This window comes from Equus asinus, chromosome 14 (genome assembly GCF_041296235.1).
Source record: "Equus asinus isolate D_3611 breed Donkey chromosome 14, EquAss-T2T_v2, whole genome shotgun sequence".
Lineage (NCBI taxonomy): Eukaryota > Metazoa > Chordata > Mammalia > Perissodactyla > Equidae > Equus > Equus asinus.
Genome location: NC_091803.1, coordinates 14,543,790 through 14,565,429, shown reverse-complemented (window position 1 = coordinate 14,565,429; position 21,640 = coordinate 14,543,790). Strand labels below are relative to the sequence as shown.

The 21,640-nt window shown below is 52.8% G+C and overlaps 1 protein-coding gene across 1 annotated transcript in view; it reads right to left on the bottom strand.

Annotated features, from left to right (window-relative positions):
• The window catches only part of ZAN (zonadhesin), a 32,298-nt gene that overhangs the window by 5,419 nt on the left and 5,239 nt on the right, over window positions 1-21,640 (bottom strand). The window contains 28 exon segments of the mRNA XM_070485389.1: window positions 246-457; window positions 2,952-3,250; window positions 3,588-3,712; window positions 3,892-4,056; window positions 4,148-4,395; window positions 4,765-4,906; window positions 5,172-5,380; window positions 6,397-6,573; window positions 6,862-6,962; window positions 8,655-8,766; window positions 9,097-9,277; window positions 9,513-9,760; window positions 10,059-10,200; window positions 11,461-11,663; window positions 12,117-12,286; window positions 12,410-12,517; window positions 12,887-13,030; window positions 13,687-13,832; window positions 14,114-14,238; window positions 14,754-14,870; window positions 15,049-15,190; window positions 17,411-17,868; window positions 18,305-19,303; window positions 19,782-19,866; window positions 20,174-20,445; window positions 20,967-21,113; window positions 21,223-21,301; window positions 21,480-21,571. Coding sequence (XP_070341490.1) covers window positions 246-457; window positions 2,952-3,250; window positions 3,588-3,712; window positions 3,892-4,056; window positions 4,148-4,395; window positions 4,765-4,906; window positions 5,172-5,380; window positions 6,397-6,573; window positions 6,862-6,962; window positions 8,655-8,766; window positions 9,097-9,277; window positions 9,513-9,760; window positions 10,059-10,200; window positions 11,461-11,663; window positions 12,117-12,286; window positions 12,410-12,517; window positions 12,887-13,030; window positions 13,687-13,832; window positions 14,114-14,238; window positions 14,754-14,870; window positions 15,049-15,190; window positions 17,411-17,868; window positions 18,305-19,303; window positions 19,782-19,866; window positions 20,174-20,445; window positions 20,967-21,113; window positions 21,223-21,301; window positions 21,480-21,571 — 5,648 coding nt within the window.

Genomic DNA, 21,640 nt, shown 5'->3' with positions numbered 1-21,640 from the left:
GACCCATGACTGGTACCGTCAGGAGTCGAACCAAGGCTGAGCCTCTCCCACTACATCATGCCACATCCCAGCTGTTTGGATTCCTCAGATCCAAAACCCAAATCATGCACCTCTAGCCATGCCTGGCTGGAGACCAGCCTGCCCTGTCCCCAACCTTCACACCCCAGGGCCAGCGAGACGCCCCAGCCGATGGAGGCACAGAAAAGGAGAAAGCTCCATCCTCAAGGTGTCTTATCTCCACTCACGGGGAGCAAGCCGCCCTGGGCGTCCTTGCAACCACACTGACTCCAGGGCACACAGTGCTGCTCACTGAGCACGTAGCCGGGCTGACAAACGCAGCCCTCCTTGCAGGTGGCGGGGACTTCGGTGCCCTTGCACCAGCCTTCCGGGTCCTGGCAGGAAGGTGAGCAGGCAGGAACACAGGTCGTGAAGGTGCTGTAGGTGGGGCACTCCAGAGCTGGGGGAGGGGGAGGGGAGACATTGACTGAGTGCGCCACATGCCAGGTCCCAAGGAAAGATGGGAACAGCAATGGTTCTCCCAGTTCCGCATGGGAGACGGCTGTCGGCCAGCAGCCACCGTGAGCCCTTGATGCATATGGTCAGCAAGCAGGTGGCAGGCATGCGGGTACGAGGTATAACAGGAGCTCAGAGCAGGGAGGCAGTGACTCAGGGAGGAGTTAAACAGAGCCCTTTCAGTAAAAGTGGTTGTGAACCAATGGAAACGTCCACGCATAGGAAGAGCCCGCAACATAAAGATGTCAGTTCTCCCTAAGTTAATTTATGCATTTAATATAACGCCAGTGAAATACACCAACAGGATTTCGTTTTGTCGTTTAATAGGACAAGACGATATTAAAGTGGAGATGAAGCTATAAACAAATCAGAAAAGCCAAGACAACTCTGAAAAAACAAAGAGTGGGTAGTGAATGTCGCCACCAGAAATGAAAATGCATTTTAAACTCTCAAGGAGCACGACATTGGGTTCCCGGTAAGTAATGAAAGATGGAGCAATGCAAGAGGAGAAAAACCTCAGATAGGGACCCAAATATGTATGAGAATTCAGTGTAGAATAAACTGTGGCATCTCAGTCAGTGGGAAAAGACGACACTAGTCATTTAATAATGCTGTAAAAAACCAAAAACAACAAAGTCAATTCATATGTCATACTACGCATCAGGATAAATCCCCGTGGATCAAACACTTAAATATAAAAAAATGAAATGATAAAAATACTAGAGCCAAACATGGGCAAATTCTTTTTGAACTTCAGAGTGCAGAAGGCATTTATAACTATGGCTTAGAATGCAGAAGCCATAAAACAAAGCCTAGTATATTTGACCCCATAAATACATATATATATATATATATTCTTTTTTTTTTCTCTGCATGGCAAAAAAAAGAGTCAAAGATGAAAAGAAAAGACCTGGAAAAATTTTTGTAACTCATGGCATTAATAAAAGGCTACTCTCTGTAACAGATAAGGGACTTCCATGAAATAGTTCAATAAAGACCAACAAACCAGTGGAAAATGGCGAATGGGTAGGAAGAGATAGTTCACAGAAAGGGAAATTCAAATGGCTGCTAAATATTTGAAAGAATGCACAACCTCCCTCATAATAGGAAAAACGCAAATTAAGACTCTTTTTATTTTTTACTTATCAGATTGGCAAAAATCCAAAAGCAGGATAACGCTCCGTGTTGGCGAGGCTGTGGGGAAACGGACACTCTCATATGGGGCGTGTGAGAATGTAAATTCCTCAAGCCCTGTGGAAAGCCAATTGGCAGCATCTCAAAGCACAAAGGCACACAGTCCTTGACCCAACAATTCCACTTCTAGGAATTTATCCCACAGACAGAAACATACGCATAGAAAATCATTATCTGCGTAAGGTTATCCACCGCAGCACCATTTGCAATAGTAAAAGATTGGAAACAACTTTGCCAATCGGAAAGTTCACCAAGAGGAGACTAGTCAAATAAATTATGATGAATTATGATATGATAATGGAATATCAGCTACAAAAGAGAGTATCTGACGCCAAAGGATCTGTAAGCCAGGTTGTTAAGTGATAAAAACTGCAAAATACTGTGTCTTGTATGCTGTTTGTAAGAAAATAAGGAAAATAAATTACACTTGTTTGCACGTGCATAAATACAAGATCTTTGGAAAAATACTCAGATGCTGCGAAGAGCAGGCTGGGAACTGGGCCCACAGGGTCAGGATGGGAGGGGACTTCGCACTGGGCATCTTTAAAATACTTTTTAAGTTTTTGAACCATGTGAATCTATCACATACTAAAACCACTTTAATCACTGTCGTAAAATTTAAAAGCTTCTGGAATCACATAGCAGTAGTGGTTGCACAATCTGGTGGGGATCCTAAAAGCCAGTGAATTGTACACTTTTAAAGGGGTGAATATTATGGCATGTGAATAATAATTTTTTTTTTAATTTTAAGGAAAGAGCTACAGAAGGATGCCTAGGCGTCTTCCAGGAGGAGAGAAGGAGGAACCTTCCAGCTGCAGGGAGCAGTGTGTATAAAGGCAGGGAGGGGTGGAAAGCGAGGCCCGTGTGGGGAATGGGGTCATGCGGTGCAGGGCATGCACAGGTGCCCGGAAACAGGGGTGAGAGAGGAGAGACTGGGGCAGATTGCAGGATCTCGTACATCTCAGAGAGGAGCTTGGACTTAATCTTTCAGGCAACAGCCATGCAGGGGGCTAACTCGATTACACTTCCTTTGGAAAGGCAGCGTTGGCGAAGGAAGAGATGAGAAGCAGCCCGCGCTCTCTTGTTGGCAGGGGCCCTGGCTAAGAGGTTACTGTAAATGGTTCACATCAGAGACATGAAAGAGTCAGAAATAGGTCAGGAATCAGCGGAAAGGAGCTTTAAGGGATACACAGAGGGGAGCAGGGCTTGGGAGCAGTTTTGGGGTGACCATAGGGGACACTCACGGCAGAAGCTGCTGTTTCTCCAAATGGGGGGCTTGAGCCCCTGGGCCTCGCAGGCGGCCCCGAAGGCTTGCAGAGCCTCGCAGAGGAGATGGTTTAGCCCTCCAAACTCACAGAGCTTATATGTACAGCCGAGCAGGAGGGGTTTGACAATCACACGGGTGGCGCACTCAGCCCAGGCCGGAGCGTGAAAGGCCGCTTCGCATTCCTTCTGGGCTGTCACTAGGTCAGCTGGCCTGCAGTCTGTAATCGGTTTCTCCTGCTGTTCTGTTGGGGTCACCGTCTGCTCATCTTGTTGGCATCTGGGAACGGAAGGGGGTCATCACAGGGACAGCCACTGCCCCACCTATGACAATGATTTGGCACTCCCAAATGACCCGAAGACCCCTCTGTCTTCCCCGCAAGCTGCTCTGAGCTCTGGCCAGCCTTCCACACAGACTTGGGCTCCTCTCACATTTCAAAGCCGAGAAAGGAAGACATCCATGTTTCCCCAAATAGATTCCTGGGACCCGGAAGCCACTGCCGTCAAGTTACACACGTAAAGGAATGCTCCTGTCTTCCTATCCTGGGTGTGCCAAACAGTCTAGAATGCCAGCTCGTGCTCCTATGAAAAGGCAGAGAGTCTCCGGGGACAATTACTTTGGGTCGGACTCCTTATCTCGCCAACTGTCCACAAATTGGGTGTCATTCTCGGCCAGCTCGTCACTGGGCATCATTAGTTCGTCCTCTTCCTCTCCGTTGAAGTTCCCGCACATGCCGCAGACCTGGGGGGACACGGGATTTTTGAGCACCAGGGGAGCTAGAGAGCATTTTCATTGGCGCCCCCTCTTCCAGGGTAAAGAGACAGGCACAGCCCTCCTCCCTTCTGGGAAGTGACCTCTTCAGTGTGGCATCAGCCCCTGGAGGCTGACTCTCCTAGAGAAGAGCCAGGTGTTTTCCCCACCTTTTCGTAATAGGCTCTAGGGAGTTTGATTTCTAAGAAACCACTGCCGTCGAACTTGACTTGCACCCCGATGTTAATGCTGAGCACGGTGTAGGCACCCCTGGCAGTGATGCTGACGCCCCGGATTTGGGAGGTCAAGGGGAGGCTGACTTGTGTGCCATTGATCTACAGAGGAGGACATGGGAGAAGGAAGAAGGACCAGAGCCCTCTCCCCAGAGCTCACGTCATCCCTCCCTGCCCACGCCACCCAGCTCACCAGCACACGGTGGCCCTGCTGCAGGGTGACCAGGAAGCCAAAGATGTTGACGTTGAGCTGGCGGAGGTAGAAAGTGGAGGTTTGGCCTTCCCTTTCCCCATTCTTGCCAGTGATCTTGAAGAAGGGTAGGTCCATGGTGGAGTGGCACACTTTGGCCAGGACGTAAGTGCAGGTGCTCCCCAAGGCATGGTAGGCGCCATCGAAGCTCACGTAGTTGGACTCCTCCAAGATACGGCACACTCCCATATCTGAAGGAGAGAGAGGGGGCTGAGGATGGCCCAGCCTCGAGCAAGAATAGGTGTTCTCCCCACCTTCAAGGAAACGCTATGAAGGGGGTGGGGAGGGGGTGCCTGCAAAGGGAAGGAAGACAAAGAAAAGACGAGAATCGAAGCACAAGGGCCAGCAGGTGTGAGGCGTAGGGTGGCGCGGGTGTTGTTCTGCCAGGGAGAGACTAAGTTCACAGGCACTTCGGAGAACCAGGGGTGAACCCCGAGAAGCCCTTCCCGACAGCGCAGGGGTCGTCTTTCCCCGCCAGAAGCTCTGCAGTACAGCGGGACTAGGAACCCAGAGAGGGTGTGAGGGGGTGAGCTCTTCTGGGCAGCTGTGGGTCCTCCTACCTGCGGCCCGGCAGCGCATCAGCCCATCCAGGGGCCAGCACATCTGGCTAGGCTTGCACGCCGTCTGGAGGCAGGAGATGTTGTGGGTGGAGCAGGTGCAGAGCTTGGAGCAGGTGTTGTCTGTGTACCAGCTCTCCCCGACCTGTGGGGCGTGGGCATCAGCGGAGCCAACAGAAACTTGGAAAGCGGAGATGGACGGGAGGCTCCCCCAGGCCGGGCCCCCACGAGGCTCACTCCACTTGGGTACTCTCCTCCATCCCTAGCCTTTCTCAGCCTTTCGGCTTCTGGACTTGCTCCTCAGCCCCTAGCACTGCCCGGCCCTACCCCTTCTCTGGCTCTGAGCCTTCCTGCCCCCATACTCATGGAGCTGAGCAGGGCAGTGTGCCCCCTGCGGTCTGGCCTCTCACCGGGTGATAGGAGCCCCACTGGTCGGTGCAGCCACACTGGCTGAGGGGCACACAGGAGACCCCACTCAGAACGTGCCCTTTCTGGCACTCGCAGCCCTCAGCACAGGGCAGCGCTGCCGGGCAGTCTTTTGGGGTGGTCAGGCTGAAGCAGGTGACTGGGCAGGGGTTGGCACAGTGGCTGTAGCTGCTACCCGATGGGCACTTCAGAGCTAAGAAGAAACCAGTGTTAGGAAGGCAGAGTGATTTCCATCTCCCTGACCTTGGGACATGAAGAGTTCCCGGGAATATCCATCAGATGAATGGATCAACCAAATGGGCTTGATCCACACAAGGGAATATGATTCAGCCCTAAAAAGAAGGAAATTCTGGCCACACTGCAAAATGGATGAAACTTGAGAGCATTATGCTGAGTGAAATAAGCCAGTCACAAAAGGACAAATACTGTGACTCCACTCATGGGGGGGTCCCTAGAATAGGCAAATTCATAGAGACAGAGGGGAGAATGGCGGGTGCCCCGAGCTGGGGGAAGGGGGTATGGGCGTTAGTGTTTAATGGGGACAGTTCAGAAAGATGAAAAAGTTCTGGAGATGATGGTGGTGATGGTTGCACAACAAGGTGAACATACTTAATGCCACAGAATTGGACATTTAAAAATCGTTAAAGTGGTAAATTTTATGTTACGTATCTTTTACCACAGTTGAAAAAAAAAACGTTCCTGGAGAGCCAGCCCTGGTGGCCCAGTGGTTAAGATTTGGTGCTCTCACTGCCGAGGCCCAGGTTTGTTTCCCGGTCGGGGAACCACACCACCTGTCTGTCAGTTGTCATATTGTGGCGGCGGCTCACGTGGAAAACTAAGCTAATAACTAGGAAACGCAACCATGCACTGAAGCTTTAAAAAAAAAAAAAAAAGTTCCTGGGAAAGAGAGGGAGAAAGGGAACAGAGCTGGCCCAGGTAAGCAGAGAAGGAGGCAGTAACTAAACAAGGGAGGAACTTTTCAGTGAGGTGAGAATCAGATGGAGGAGGCTGCCAGGGCAGGGAGACTAGCAGAGAAGGGGAGTCGGGCTTGGAGCGACTGGAGAGCCAAGAAGGGAGGAGGGTCCCAGTGGCGGCTGAGGGTCAGGCTGTGGAGGGAAGGGCAGAGGAGCAGAGTTCAGGGAAAGGAAGAGAGGACAGGGCTCCGGGGCTCTCCTCCAGGCTGCAGGGGTGGGACATCAGGTCACTCACGGCAGAAGGTGCTATTCCTCCAATCAGGGGCCCTGCCGGCCCGGGCGCACAGGGACGCATAGGCCTGCAGGGAGCGGCACAGGGTCAGGGGGTCGCCCTTGCTCCCACACTGGCCATACACACAACTGGCGAAGCTGGAGTGTGGTGGCACCACCTCATGGCACTGGGAGAAGGGACCTGGAAGATGAAACAACACTGGTGTGAGAGAGGAGAGGAAGCTTGGGAAGGGAGCAGAACCATGCCACTGCTTTGGGGGGAATTCGACATCCATTTTGATCAAAATCCATATTTATCGAGAACCCGTCAGGCTCCCAAGAAGGTGAAGGCAGCCTCGGCATGCCATTTGCCTTCCTCCTGATCGTCTATCTATGTCGTGTCTCACTCTCCCTCCCTCCCTCACCAGTCCCCCTCCTCTGTCTTCCGCCCTGGGGGAAGGAGAAGGGGCCAGCAGGGGATGTGGCTCACCCACAGGGTTCATTAAGATATCACAGTTCTTATTCCAGGTGTCTGCCGCTTCCTTCTCCTGGCATCTGGAGGGCTGGCCACCAGCGCCACCGACAAAGCAGCTGGATGAGGAGAGGGGGAAGGGCAGGAGTTAGGACTGCAGAGAACTTCCCCAAAACTGAAGCCAAAGTGGAGAGGGAGACAGGGCGGGGAATAAGGACAGGAGAAGAGAACAAGGTGGTGCCCTCAAGTAGGAAGGTCAGAGGCTGCAGCAGGAAGGTAGAAGGTCAGATCTCAAGATAGCTAATTTGTGACAAAGGAGCCAAGAACATACAGTGGAGAAAGGAAAAGTCTCTTCAATCAATGGTTGGGAAAACTGGACAGCCACATGCAAAAGCATGAAAGTAGACCATTATCTTACACCATACACAAAAATTAACTCAAGATCAATTAAAGACTTGAATGTAAGACCTGAAACCATAAAACTCCTAGAAGAAGACACAGGCAGGACGCTCTTCAACATCAGATAGAAGTATCTTTTTGAATATCACGTCTCCTCAGGCATGAGAAACAAAAGAAAAAAATTAACAAATGGGACTACATCAAACTAAAAAGCTTCTACACAGCAAAGGAAACCATCAACAAAATGAAAAGACAACTTACCAACTTGGAGAAAATATTTGCAAATCATCTCTCTAATGAGGAGTTAATATCCAAAATATGTAAAGAAATCACACAACTCATCAATGAGAAAAACAAACAACCCTATCCAAAAATGGGCAGAGGATATGAACAGACATTTTTCCAAAGAAGATATACAGATGACCAATAGGCACATGAAAAGATGTTCAAGATCACTAATTATTGGGGAAATGCAAATCAACACTGCAATGAGATATCACCTGACACCTGTCAGAATAGCCATAAATAACAAGACAAAAAATAACAAATGTTAGAGAGGTTGCAGAGAAAAAGGAACCCTCATACACTGTTGGTGGGAATGCAAACTGGTGCAGTCACTATGGAAAACAGTATGGAGATTTCTCAAAAAATTAAAAAGAGAAATACCATATGATCCAGCTATTCTACTTCTAGGTATTTATCCAAAAGACAGGAAAACACTAATTTGAAAAGATATACGCACCCCTATGTTCATCGCAGAATTATTCACAATGGCCAAGACTTGGAAGCAACCCAAGTGCCCACAAACAGATGAATGGATAAAGGAGATGTGGTACACATATACAATGGAATGCTACTCAGCCATAAAAAAGACAAAATTGTGCCATTTGTGACAACATGGATGGACCTTGAGGGTATTATGCTAAGTGAAATGTCAGACAAATGTGGATGACTTCACTCATATGTGGAAAATAAACAAACACATAGATGAAGAGAATAGATTGGTGGTTACAAAAGGGGAAGGGGCGGGGGAGGGTGTAAGGAGTAAATGGGCACATGGTACAGCGATGGATGGCAACTAGACTTTTGGTGGTGATCACGATGCAGTCTATGCAGAAGTTGAAATATAACGATATACACCTGAAATTTATATAATGTTATAAACCAGTGTGACCTCAATTAAAAAAAAAAACAAGCAGATTAGATCTCAGGAGAGACTTCCTAAGAGGGCTCTGCAGGGAGAGGTCAGTCAGCACGGGAGAAATCAGCCAGCAAGGGCATGGGAGGTCAGAGCAGCACCTCCTCGACCCCAGGCTCGGAGATTGGGACACACAAGGACACCTCTGGGCTGCCCACAGAGGCTCCTCTCCAGTCCAGCTCCCCGAGCCTGGCTGCCCCCCTTTCCAGCTCACCCTGGCTCAGAGTACTCATTTGACTTCCAGGAGATCCCCAGCTGGACAGAGCTGCCTACAGGCCTTTTATGCGGGCTCAGAATGTCGTCCAAACTGTTGTTGTTGTAGTTCCCTGGAAGAAGGAGCGGTTAACAGAGGCACCCTGCCAGCAGACCCGGCCCCAGGACCACCACCTTCCTCCCCAGAAGAGGCAGCCCTCGCTCTTCACTCAAGAGACCAAGGTCAACCCTTTCTTCTTCTTGTTCTTCTCCTTCGGCTTCCCCTAACACCTACCCTCACACACAACAGCCTCAACCGATTAACTGGTGGACAGGCACTTAGGACTCCTAAATGATCTGATTTAGGACCAAGATAGGCTCCTTGTCTTAGGACCTCGTCTTAGGATCAAGACAGGCTCCTGTCCACCGTCCCAGCTTTGACCGCAGGTGTCCAGGGAACGCACCGCACAGCCCGCAGAGCCGGCCAGCGTAGGTGGAGGGCACTGTCACTTCGACCAGGTGGTTCCCGTCATAGCGAACTTGAAGCCCAAAGTCCGTGTAGAGGAGGACAAAGGAGCCACTGGGCCTTATGCTCACCCGGCCGTGTGCGGGCCACAAAGGCAGGGCCACCCGGCGACCGTCCAGCTACAGAGGCAGGGAGGACCAGGTAGGGAAAGGCGCTTGGGACAAGGACAAGAACAGGGCCAAGACCAGGGAACAGGATGGGGATGGCGGGTGTGTCTCAGGAACTGGGGCTGGATCTGCTGTGGGCTACCCCCAGGGGCTCCAGAAGCCAGATGGGTGGGCCTGCGGGCAAGGAGGTGCAGAGATGCTGAGCGGGCGGTGGTGTGGGGCCTGGGAGGTGAGCAGAGGCACGCACCACGACCTTGTGGCCTTTGATCAGCGAGATTCTGAGGTTGAAGACCTGCACGTGGACAGCCTTGACGTAGGAGGCCTCCAGGTTCCCACTGCGGAACTCATTGGTGGCACTCACAACGAAGGTGTTCTCTAGGGACCTGACCAAGCACAGCTGGGTCAGGACGTAGGTGCAGGTGCCCAGGAAGTGGTGCAGGGCTCCGTCAAACGTCAGGTAGTGGGGGTCCCCTGAGACAGTGCAGGTGCCAGTCCCTGGGGAGGAGGAGATGGAGTTCAGAGAGCCGTGACCTCTGAGCTGCCATCCTGGCGAGTCCACATTGGAACGGTACCCATGGCTCATCGGTGTGGTTGGCTTGGCTCGGAGAGGTCAAGGACAGCGACTAGATCAACCTCACTCTCTGGGTCCTTGAAGACCTGCTCGGCTTGGGGAACTGCCTTCTAGCCCCTGGTTATGGCTCAGCTCTCTGGGGAACCTGCTTTAGGGCAGGGCTACACCCTTGCTGCATGGGCTGCACGGGCATTCCCCTGCTTGCCTTCCCCGACTGCTCACCTTGGGCGTGGCAGCCATAGATGCCACCCTGCAGACTGCAGACCTCCTGGGGCTGGCACCTCCAGAGCTCGCAGCGAATTCTGTTGTTGCCCTCACAGATACAGAGCTGTCTGCAGCCTGGCTTGAACCACTGCTGCCCTATCTGGGGGATGGAAGGAAGGAAGAGAAAGAAGTGATACCCAGGTCTGACTCTTAGCCACTGTGTTCAGATCACTGGCCTGCTCGCTGGGGAGGCATCCTGTCATCCCAAAGCTCCAGGCTTAGTTGCATAGGTCTGGCACTGGCTTGCTTATTCAGGCATCTCATGATGTCTTTGCTCCTTCACTGTTTCAACAGATATTTACCTGTCTACACTGTGCCAGGCGTTAAGGATTCAGGAATGAACCAGATGGATGATGTCCCTGCCCTAAGCAAAACTCACAGTCTAGTGGCGGGGGGTGGGGGGGGCAGGAAACAAGTAAACTAACAGACTTTGTGCTCCAACACGAGGTGGACCCAAAGAAGACAATCAGGGCACCCAGTGAGAGCTTTCTGCCATTGACAGACACTCAGCACTCCCTGCAAGATGCTTTCTGCCTTTGCTTATCAAGAAGGCTTCGGGGCTGGCCCCGTGGCCGAGTGGTTAAGTTCGCGCGCTCCACTGCAGGCGGCCCAGTGTTTCGTTGGTTCGAATCCTGGGCGCGAACATGGCACTGCTCATCAGACCACGCTGAGGCAGCGTCCCACATGCCACAACTAGAAGGACCCACAACGAAGAATATACAACTATGTACCGGGGGGGCTTTGGGGAGAAAAAGGAAAAAAATAAAATCTAAGAAAAAAGAAGGCTTCAAAGAGGAGGTAGCATGGCAACAGGGCCTCAAAGGAGGGGAAAGATTCCAATAGGCATGGTGGCTGGGAGGCAGAGTAGGGTGAAAAGGGGCACAGAGAAGGGGAAATTGAGAGGAGAGCCAGGCATGGACAAAGAGCACACAGTGGGCCAGCCTGGAACCAGGGTGGGTGGATGTTGGGTGGGGAGGAGAGCCAAAGGGGCATTAGGTGGCAGAGGGCTTTACCGGACATCTGTGTCATTCTCTGGCCTTGGGAGAGGGACAGGCAAAGAAGGAAGAGAGAAGCACCCCAGAAGAAGATGTGTCTCTAAATGCTGCTTCTGAGAAGACTGTGATGACAGCGCCCAGGGAGGGGCCAAAGTGCTTCAGCGGAGAAAGAGACCCTTAGCAGGAGACGTGATGGGCAGGGGGATGGACGGGGAGAGAACCAGGGGTGTCAGCTTCTGCCAGGCGGTGTGGGAAATAACTGTGTTATGACCCCCTGGCTTCCCCTCTTCTCTCTCTGGCCCACGAGCCTGCACAGACTTCAGAACGGGGGGAGGGCTTTCTGGCTGCCCAGCCCCGGCGCTCACCTTGAAGTAGCCAGCCCCGGGGGTGAGGCACCCACACTGAGACCGGGGGACGCACTGGAGACCACTGAGGACGAAGCCCGAGTTGCACTCACAGCCCTCCACGCACCGGTCCTGACAGGACATGCCGGAGAAGCCGGAATGGCAGGTGTCAGGGCACACCTTGGCACACAGGGTGTAGTGGCTGTTGGGTGGGCAAGCCAGAGCTGGGGGAAGGAGGGGCCCAGGTGAGAAGGACATGAGACAGGACAGGGCAAAGAGAAAGAAGGTCCATAGCTAGTTCACAGCCGAGTTCTGAAGGCCCGCAGCTAGCGGCTCATGCCCAATCTCGAGAAGAAGAGAGCGACTGGGAGAAGCCAGCTGAGATGCTCAGCTTTCACTGTGCACCCTCCCACGCCACGCGTCCATACTTCACATGTGGTCGGTGACCTGGGCATGCGTGTGCACACGTACGGGCACTGCTCTGCAGAGCTTCAGGTAGCTGGGAAGGCTGTGTGATTTTCTCAGTGGCTATTTCTGACAACAGCTTTCCCTGTCCTGGTGTGCAAGTGAAGGGGTCCAACTAGGGACCCCCAGGCTGGTGCTAGCATTCCTAGATGCCAGCCCTCCGCTTGCATCTGCATCTTGAAGGAAGGGGCCCTGCCCTGGGAGCGACTCACGGCAGAACTGCGGTCCTCTCCAGGGCTTCACTACATAGCCAGCATCCTGGCAGGTCTCAGTCAAGGCCGCCATATGGGCACACAGCATCAGCTGCAGCCCCTGGAAGTTACACAGGTCAAACATGCAGCTCTCGAAGAAGGGAGAGGCCCCGAGGTGAGGCAGGCATGCCCTGAAGAGAGAGGCCAGGTCAGAGGGAATGAGGGGACAGAACCTCCCACCTCCCACATCCCGCCCAGGAGGACCCCAGGTGCCAAGTGGCCGCCTGCACGGCCCTTCCTGGCCTCATTCATACTCAAAAGTTCCATGGGAGTCCGCGAGCCGTCCACAGAACTCTGGCCCCGACAGACCGTTCAGCAAGGCTGAGGTGCAAGACGGGGGAGTGGCCTGGTTCTTCTGGCACCTGGAAGAGACCCATCCCAAATGCCCTGAGGGCCGAGGGTCATCTCCATCCTGGCCCCTCCCACTGCAGCCCCGGTTCTCGGGCACCCCTAGTGGAGATCATTTGAACACCAAGCCCTAAAGGAGGGGGGAAGACCTGGAGTCCCCAAGTGAGAGGCAGGGCTGTTCAGAATGCCTGAGGACGACGGACAGTGGGGGTGAGCCGAGTGGTCGAGTTCGTGAACTTGGCCAGGAACAGGATGGGGAGAAGGACAGAAGTGGGGGGCGTGCAGGCGAGGAGAAAAGGCATGATGCCAGTTTTTGGTGTTTCGTTCTTAGAAGGGGAAAGGAGCAAGACGGTGGAGACGGAGATGGGGATGTCCCCACTCACTCCACGTCCTCATCCTCCACCATCTGCCAGCTGTGGCCCAGCTCCTCGTCATCTCGTTCCGGGCTGCCATCCGGCTCCTGGTTGTCATTGCTACTGTCGCCATCATAGTTGCCACACAAACCACAGAGTTTGCCAGAGTAGGTGCTAGGGGCATGCCAGGAGTGGAGGAGGCGTTAATGGAGACAGGGGACCTCAGTCATCTGAGGGAGCACAGCAGAGAGGGGATGAGCTGGGGGACCCAGGCTCAAGGTGGGCAGAGCACAAAGAGGTGCCGACTCAGAGGAAGGTTCCGTGCCAGGCGCCAGGCACACAAGGACCTCACAGCCCTTGCCCCCGAGCCATCTTTACAGTCTCTTCTTGAGCCCCCTTCTTCTCACACCACTTTCTTCCAGCCCTAACAAACCTCTGGCTGGCCCTAAGACATTCTAGTTTCTTCTTACATTTGCTGTCCACTGTTTCTATAAGGTCTTTTGGCCCTTGTTTGTGCATCTGGGGAGCCGCTCTTTCTTGAAGACAGGGGTCAAGTGACCACTCTTCTGAAAGCTCCCACAGCCCTTTAGGGACTCCTTCAAGCACATTCCCAAAGCATTGTGTGTATATCCTGCTATTCTCACGCTGCCCTGAAACCATTTCCTGCTGTCTCCTCATCCAAAGGGAGGCCTCTGCCAGCTGAGCGTGGGGGCTTCCTACCCTTGAGTGAGAATTAGTGCCTAGAGTGGAAGGGGAAGGGATGCAGGGGTCCTGGGGGTGGGGGCAGAGCGGGGAGAAGTGCCAGCTGCCTCGCTGGGTCGCCCCCTCACCTGGACACACTTATAAACAGCTGCTGGTCACCATCCCATCTCACCCGCAAACCAAACGCTGTCTGCAGCTCCACAAATCGCCCACTTGGAGCCAGGAAGACGCCTTTAGAAGGTATCGCTGGGAGGGTGACTTGCTGACCCCCAACCTGGAAGGCGGGGTCCAGGGAGGAGGCAGAGACACAGATCCGGAGTTCAAGGAGAACCCCCAGCAGACTCCCACATCCACGCTGGAAACCACAACACCCCCCACAGCAATCCTAATGACTTCTTCCACTGCAGCGCCCTGGAACTGACAAAGGGCCCCCGCCAGCCTTGTTTGATTTAAGCTCGTCCCTGAGAGGGTCTGGAGGCTGGAGGAGCCGGCCAGGACCAAGGCCACAGCCGCCCACAGGACAGGCTGCAAGCATAACTAAAGAAAGGGACTCACCAGCGTGCGCCTGCCCTTGAGCAGCGTGATGGTGGTGTCGGGCAGGGTGACATAGACTTTGCTCAGGCAGGACACACCTTCCTGTCCGCGCTCCTCGTTCTTTGCTGTCACCCTAAAGAATGGCTCTGGGTGGAGAGAGGGATGAAGAGGGCCCAGAGGCTCATTCGACAAGCATTTCTTGAGGCTGGGAGAGGTGAGGGTGGTACCCACACCCGGCACTGCGGGACCACAGACACAGCGGCTCTGCAGTTCGAGAGGAGCGCAGGGGAACTGTCCGTCTCTCCCAGAACAGCCTGCAACCATGCCGCGAAACTGGCTCCCCTCAGTTCCCTGGGACATCCTCCAGGGCAGCAGGTCTGTGCTACTTCTCTTGTCCCTTTATTGTCACTATGGAAGGCGGGCCCTCAATAAAAGTTGGCCAAGGAAGCAACTGATAAGGAGAAGCGTCTTAAACTGTATTTTTCCTGTTCATCTGGGCCCGAGGAAGTTCTGCTTCTGGGGTGGCTGCGTCAACCCTAGCTTTCCAGAAGGCCCTGCTCCCATCTGCTCTGGGCCCTTTCCTGCCACCTATGGGGCTCCCATGTCCAGCTATTCTGACCTCGGCCCCATGCCCAGGCCAGGGGCATCTCTAGGGCCCTACCTGTCAAATTGCCACGGGCCTGGGCCAAGATGTAGGTGCATTTGCCCATGAAGCCGAAATGCCTCCCGTCAAAGGTGAGATAATGAGGGTCCCCGTAGACAAAGCAGGTGGCAGTGCCTGCAGAGGGGAGAAAGGGGAACGCATGAGGCTGGTTCCACTGCCACCAGGCAGGCCCCATACACAGCCACCTCACCCACCCAATGCAACACCCCGGCTCCTCCGGTCAATGGAGGGCACCCTGGTGTTACACCCACTCTGGCAGGCTGGCAGGGGGGGCATGAGGGGAGGGGCTTACCATAGGGGTGGCATCCATACTCGCCATTCTTTAGCTGGCACACTGTGTGTGTTGCACACTGAGAGAGCTCACACTCCATCCGACTGCCCGGCCAGCAGCGGCAACGTTCCGTGCAGTTGGGGCTGAACCACTCTACCCCAGGCTGGGGGCAAGGGATCCGGGGTCACAGTGCTGTGGCTCTGGGGTCCTTTCCCCTTATCCTCCACCACTGCACCTGCAGATCTAACCTTGCTCATACTCTTCCACTTCCCACCACTCACCAGCTATTCCCGCACACCACAGGACATTCACACATGCCATTCTCTCATCCTTGAATGCTCTTCCCTCTCTCTCTAAATCATTCCTACGCAACCAGCAGAATTCAGCTCAAGGGTCACTGCTTTCTCAGGAAGACTTTGAAAACCTCTCTGACTAGGTCATCCTCATGGGTCATAGCTCCTTTCCAGAACTAAGGAAAACTGCACATTTATGTTTATTTTTGTGATGGTTTGATTGTAAGCACCCTTGTGAGGGACCACGTCTATCTTTCCTGTCTTAGCCCCAACACGCAGCACAATGCCGAATGAATAAATTCAATAAATAAATACGTGCTGAATGAAAGAGTGAACCAAGACACAGGGTGTCCCTCAGAATCTGACGGCATCAGGAGAGAAGGACCATGCCCTCTTCCTGGTGACCCCAACACCAGGAGGGCTGAGAGCACTCAATCAACATTTGCTGAATAATAAATGGATATATAATAAGTTAATACATGCGTCCCAGGGCAGAGGGAAGAGATGTTTGATGCTGATGCTTGCGACAGATCTTTCTACCCAGGCTGTGGCTGAAGCTAATCGGGGACACCCAGGAGACTGATTCAAGGGGGTTGGGAAGGAAGTGGCTCCCGAAGAGACAAGCAGCATGGCCCCCAATGACAATGGGAAGGACACCCAGAGCTGAGAAGAGGCACTGGACACTGATCAATAGCTTCATGCACTTTTAATTAATAGGCAGCATATGATATTTATCATAAATTGCTAATAATAATGACAATTAACATTTATTGAGTAATTGGCCTGTGTCAGGATCTAATTTCATCTTCACAACAATCTTAGGACGTAGGAAATCTTATCTGCACATTTTATAGATACAAAGACAGATGTAAAGAGCTAAAGAACCTTGCCCAACGTCACCCAGTGAACGAGTGCTGGAGCTGGGATTCAAGCTCAGACAGGCCTGACTCTCAGGTGGCTGTGGCCAAGACAGTGGCCACCAGCCACTTGTAGCCACTAAGCCCTTGAAATGTGGCCGGTCTAAATTGAGATATAGTGAAAGTGCAAGATACACACTGGGTTTTGAAGACTTAATATAAAAAAAGGAATGTAAATATCTCATTAATAACTATTGATTCTATGTTGAAATGAGAATATTTGAGATTGAGTAGATTATTGGAATTAATTTAACCTGTTTCCTCCTCCTTTTTGTGTGTGTGTGTGTGAGGAAGACTGTCCCTGAGCTAACATCTGTGCCAATCTTCCTTTATTTTGTATGTGGGATGCTGCCACAACGTGGCTTGATGAGTAGTGTGTAGGTCCATGCCCGGGATCTGAACCCACGAACCTGCGAACCCCAGGCCACCAAAGCGGAGTGTGCAGACTTAACCACTACGCCACCAGGCCAGCCCCCCCCTTTTACTGTTTTTAATGTGGCTATTAGGAAGTGTAAAGTGATGTTTGTGGCTTGCATGCTGTCCCTTTTGGACAGCGCTGGTCCAGAGTCTGTGCCTCTTCAGAGCCTCTGCTGTGTATCTCCCCGGGGGGGCCATCAAGGAGGGGAGACGAGAACAGTAACTTCTCTCCTTTGACCTTTCCTATTAGGATTTGCAAGTTCCTTTGGAAGAAGATTCTGGAATGTCATATTCTGCCTGGAACAACATGCCTGAAGCTCAACTCAGTGTGTGGGGCTCTCTGTATATGCAGGGACCCCCAACTTTCCTCAGGATGGAGAGGAGGGCGCTGCACCACCTGGCTGGTCTGGTGTCTCTTGCATCAGGGCTGCCAGGATGGGACACAGAAGTACAAAAATATCAAGACACTTAGGAGCACTTAGCACAGGGCCATGGGATGATTGAACCTTCTGTGTGCCCTAGCATCATGCCGGGCCAAAGCGGGTGCTTACCAAGTATTTATTGTACGAACAAGATGACAATCCAAAACCACGCACGAATGAATGACTCCACCATTGTGGAACCACTCCTGTGACCTGAGCTCCTGGGCACATTCCAGGGATCCAAATTCCCCTCCCTCAGGGAGCAGAGGGAGCCAGAACCCAGGTGTTGGGCTTGCAATCTCCCTCGGGCGTCTGGACACCCCCGTGGTCTCACCTTATAGTAATTGTTGTTGTACATGCAACTGCAGGAAGAGGCGCTGATGCAGCGGGAGTCGTTGAACAGAAAGCCAGGGTTGCAGACGCAGCCGGGCTGGCACACGAACTCACAGGTGGGCTTCGGGCTCTCGCAGGAGGCCGGGCAGGCACAGGATTCGTAGTGGGCATTTGGGGGGCAGCTCGCTAAGGGGAAAACAGCCTCAGTAAAGCCTCCATTTACAGCTTTTCTCAAGGAGACTTCCCCTCTCTCCTCTTCCCCACACTCAACTGCTTCTCTAAGAACTAGATCCTTATTATTCAGCCACAAAAAGGAATGAAGTCCTGCCACACACCACAACACGGATGAACCCTGAACACGTGATGCGAAATGAAAGGAGCCCCTCACAAAAGACCACGTACCATGTGATTCCATTTGTATAAAATGTCCAGAACAGGCAAATCCATAGAGACAGAAAGTAGATCAGTGGTTGCTGAGGACTAGGGGGTGAGGGGGAATGGGAGGTGACTGCTAATGGGTATGGGCTTTCTTTCAGGGGTGATGAAAATGTTCTGGAATTAGAAAGGGAGGATGTTTGCGCAATCCTGTGAATATACTGAGACCACTGAATTGTACACTTTCCAAGGATGAATTTTATGATATATGAATTACATTGCAATAAAAATATAAGAAGTAAGCTTAGTTCTGGGTTCCCAACAACCCCCACCCTACCTGTGCCCTGTTGACCCTCTCACTCAGGGTCATCAGTCCTCAACGTTTCTTCTAAAGTCACCATGTCTGATTCACTTCTCCTCTAAGACTGCAGTTTTCTTCTAGAAGCATCCCTTTTCCTAATTCTCTCTCCTAGTCACTGTTTCCTGCCTTCAGCTCATTGTCCAGTGCTCCATCACATACCTGGAGTGGGGCGAGGGCCTTCAGTGCTGGCCAGGGTCACAGCGGTCATGGGCATACTTGGAGCACCAAGAGGCATGGCCAAGACTGTTGGTTCAGTGGGTACAAGTGTTGGGCTGGGCTGGGGTGTCAGAGGAGCTGTGGGCCTTTCACTGGGGACGGTGGGCCTTTCTGTGGGGACGGTGGGCCTTTCTGTGGGGAAGGTGGGCCTTTCAGTGGGGACAGTGGACTCTTCAGTGGGGACGGTGGGCCTTTCAGTGGGGACGGTGGGCTTTTCAGTGGGGATGGAGGGCTTCTCTGTGGGGACGGTGGGTTTTTCAGTGGGGACGGTGGGCTTCTCTGTGGGGACGGTGGGCTTTTCAGTGGGGACGGTGGGCTTCTCTGTGGGGACGGTGGGCTTTTCTGTGGGGACTGTTGGTTTTTCTGTGGGAACGGTGGGCTTTTCTGTGGGGACGGTGGGCTTTTCAGTGGGGACGGTGGGCTTCTCTGTGGGGACGGTGGGCTTTTCTGTGGGGACTGTTGGTTTTTCTGTGGGAACAGTGGGCTTTTCTGTGGGGACGGTGGGCTTTTCAGTGGGAACAGTGGGCTTTTCTGTGGGGACGGTGGGCTTTTCAGTGGGGACGGTGGGCTTCTCTGTGGGGACAGTGGGCTTTTCTGTGGGGACTGTTGGTTTTTCTGTGGGAACAGTGGGCTTTTCTGTGGGGACGGTGGGCTTTTCTGTGGGAACAGTCGGTTTTTCAGTGGGGACAGTGGGCTTTTCTGTGGCGACGGTGGGCTTTTCTGTGGGAACAGTTGCTTTTTCAGTGGGGATAGTGGGCTTTTCTGTGGGAACAGTTGCTTTTTCAGTGGGGATGGTGGGATTTTCTGTGGGGATGGTGGATATTTCACTGGGGACAGTAGGTTTTTCTGTGGTGGCCATATGTTTTCCTGTGAAGACAGGGGTTTCAGAAGGGCCAGTCAGGGGAACCGGAGATTTGGAAGGAAGCACTGTTGGTGCAGGTCCTGCAAACAAAAAAATCCCTGGGGTTTAGTCAAAATCATACCACCACTCTCTTCACTCACATCTAATTAAAGTGGGTGGGCTCAAAGGGGTGACTTATTCACACCTCTCCTTCTACTCCCAACCCCAACCTTCACTCAACAAACACTCAAGAAACACTGTTTCTAATGTATGCCAGATATCGTGCCGAGTACAGGAAGCACAAAATGAACAGGATATCGGTCCTCCCATCAGGATCACCATTCACTAGGTAAGAACTTCTGGATCCACCATCAGAAATTCATGGCATCAAAGTCACATTCACTCAAGCGAGCAGCCTGATGGGGCCGGGAAGGTAGAGGTGGGCAGACTATAGAAAACAAAGCTGTGAGGGAACTCACACAGAGAGGACTCACTTTTTAAGCAGCAGATATAGAGAAGCCCAAGAGCTGGTCATCCCAGAGCATGGCCCCCTTTCTGGGGCCTTGGGTTTTGTCTTACCTTGACATGTCCCATGATTGATGAAGATGAAACCCACAGCCATGACGAAGGCACTGTTGGTACCCCTGATGGCCTCAAGTATCAGCTGAAGGTAATGAGGGAGCGAGAGGGAAGAAAGAAATGAAGGTGAATCCCTGGCAACTCGGTGACTCTGCTGGGCATGGAGTCTGTCCTCTGCCAGAACACCACTTTGTTCTAGCCTCGACAGTCCAACTCCACACTGCCCCTTTCAGGAGCTGGATAGCCTTCTCAGGAACACCAAGTTCACATCCACTCTGCTCCCTTGCCAGCATCTTATCTTCTCATGGTTGGGCTCCCAGATCCCAGGCATCACGTCCCACTCACCATGCCCCTTACAGACACTTCCAGGGCCCACTCTCTCCATCTCTCACCTGTATGGGCTGTTGACGTCCTGAAGGGATGGTGATGGAGGTGTTCAGCCAGTCAGGGCTCTGAGACCCCACGCAGTGCCAGAGAGGAGTTGGGGAACTGCCCGCAGGACTCTCCAAGAGGAGCCTGAGCTTGGCGCCCTCTCCGAAGCCATACATGTGGTAGGAGAGCTCCACACAGATCGCACCCGGGGCGCAGAAGGGCCGGCTCATCAGTCGGAAAGACTGGCCCGCCTGGGAGAACTTGCCAGGCTGGAGGTAGATATAGTGACTTTCTGGGCAAAAGGGAAGGGGTAAGATGAGAAGTCCCTACAGGACAAGTCTAGCGCTGCTTTCTTTAGCAACACCTTGCTTTCCAGATGGGGGTTTGACGAAAACACCAAAACTCCCTTCATTGTAGCACTGTTTTTTTTTTTCTGCCCATTTTGGCTTTCTAACTAAGAAGGAAGGATCAGAGAGAAAGGGAAAAACAAACCAGCAACCCAGAATCCTTTGTTAGCTGTACCACTAAATGTCTTGACTGACAATGAGATAGTGGATTTTGAAGCCCCGAGCTCAATGGAGTGAGATGCCTGGATTTTCTGGGGGTTTCAGTGACCCCACAGCCCTGAGAACCCTCAACTCACTCTACCTCTATCGTCTCCACAGCTCTGGCCCCATGGCAGCTTCCCAATAAACACCTGCTGGCTGACCTTCAGCCCCTACAACATCTTATTCCACCAATCACACCAGCCAGTCCCCTAGCTGGGAGCACATTCAGTAACTCATTGGCTTGAGGGGTCCCCAATCTCCTCACCGCCGTTAAGGGAAGCTCCGAAGGGGCCTGGACCCTGAAGGGACTGATTTTTACTTCCCCGGGCCCAGTGTCCACCATTTCCTGATGCCTGGGCCCAGTTACAGAAGGGACGGGCATCATCTTCAAAGTCACACTCAGGAAAGCTCTCTAGGGGATCAAAATGGGAGATTTGAGAAATTTTGGCCGTACTCTCCATCCCTCCTCCATCCCACCCCAGATTCTGAGAGATCTGAGACTTCCGGGGCCTCGCTCTCACCCCCACAGGGAGCAATGACGATTGCGTCCACTGCCACAGCTGGCTCTGGGACCACGCCAAAGACGCCCACCACGGCGAACTGAAGAGAGTGGGAGAGGGGCCAGGAGTGAGAAAACAGCCCACATGCCCAACCCTCGTCTGATTTGACTCTACTCTGGGACCCAGGCAAGCTCCTCCCGCGCCCAGACCCTCAGTCCATTTCAATATCGGGGGTGCCTACCACATGCAAGGAAACCTAATCTCTTGCTCCTCTGTACCTGAATCTGTCCCTGGCCTGTGTAACTGACAGAAACAGACTGCCAGTAGGGTCTGGGTTGTCCTGAGAAGAGAGTGTGTTTCCGGATGCTGCCTGCAATGGAAGGAATCCGGGAGAGAAGTGAGACTGAGGGGACTGGAAAATGACTTCAAACCTATACTC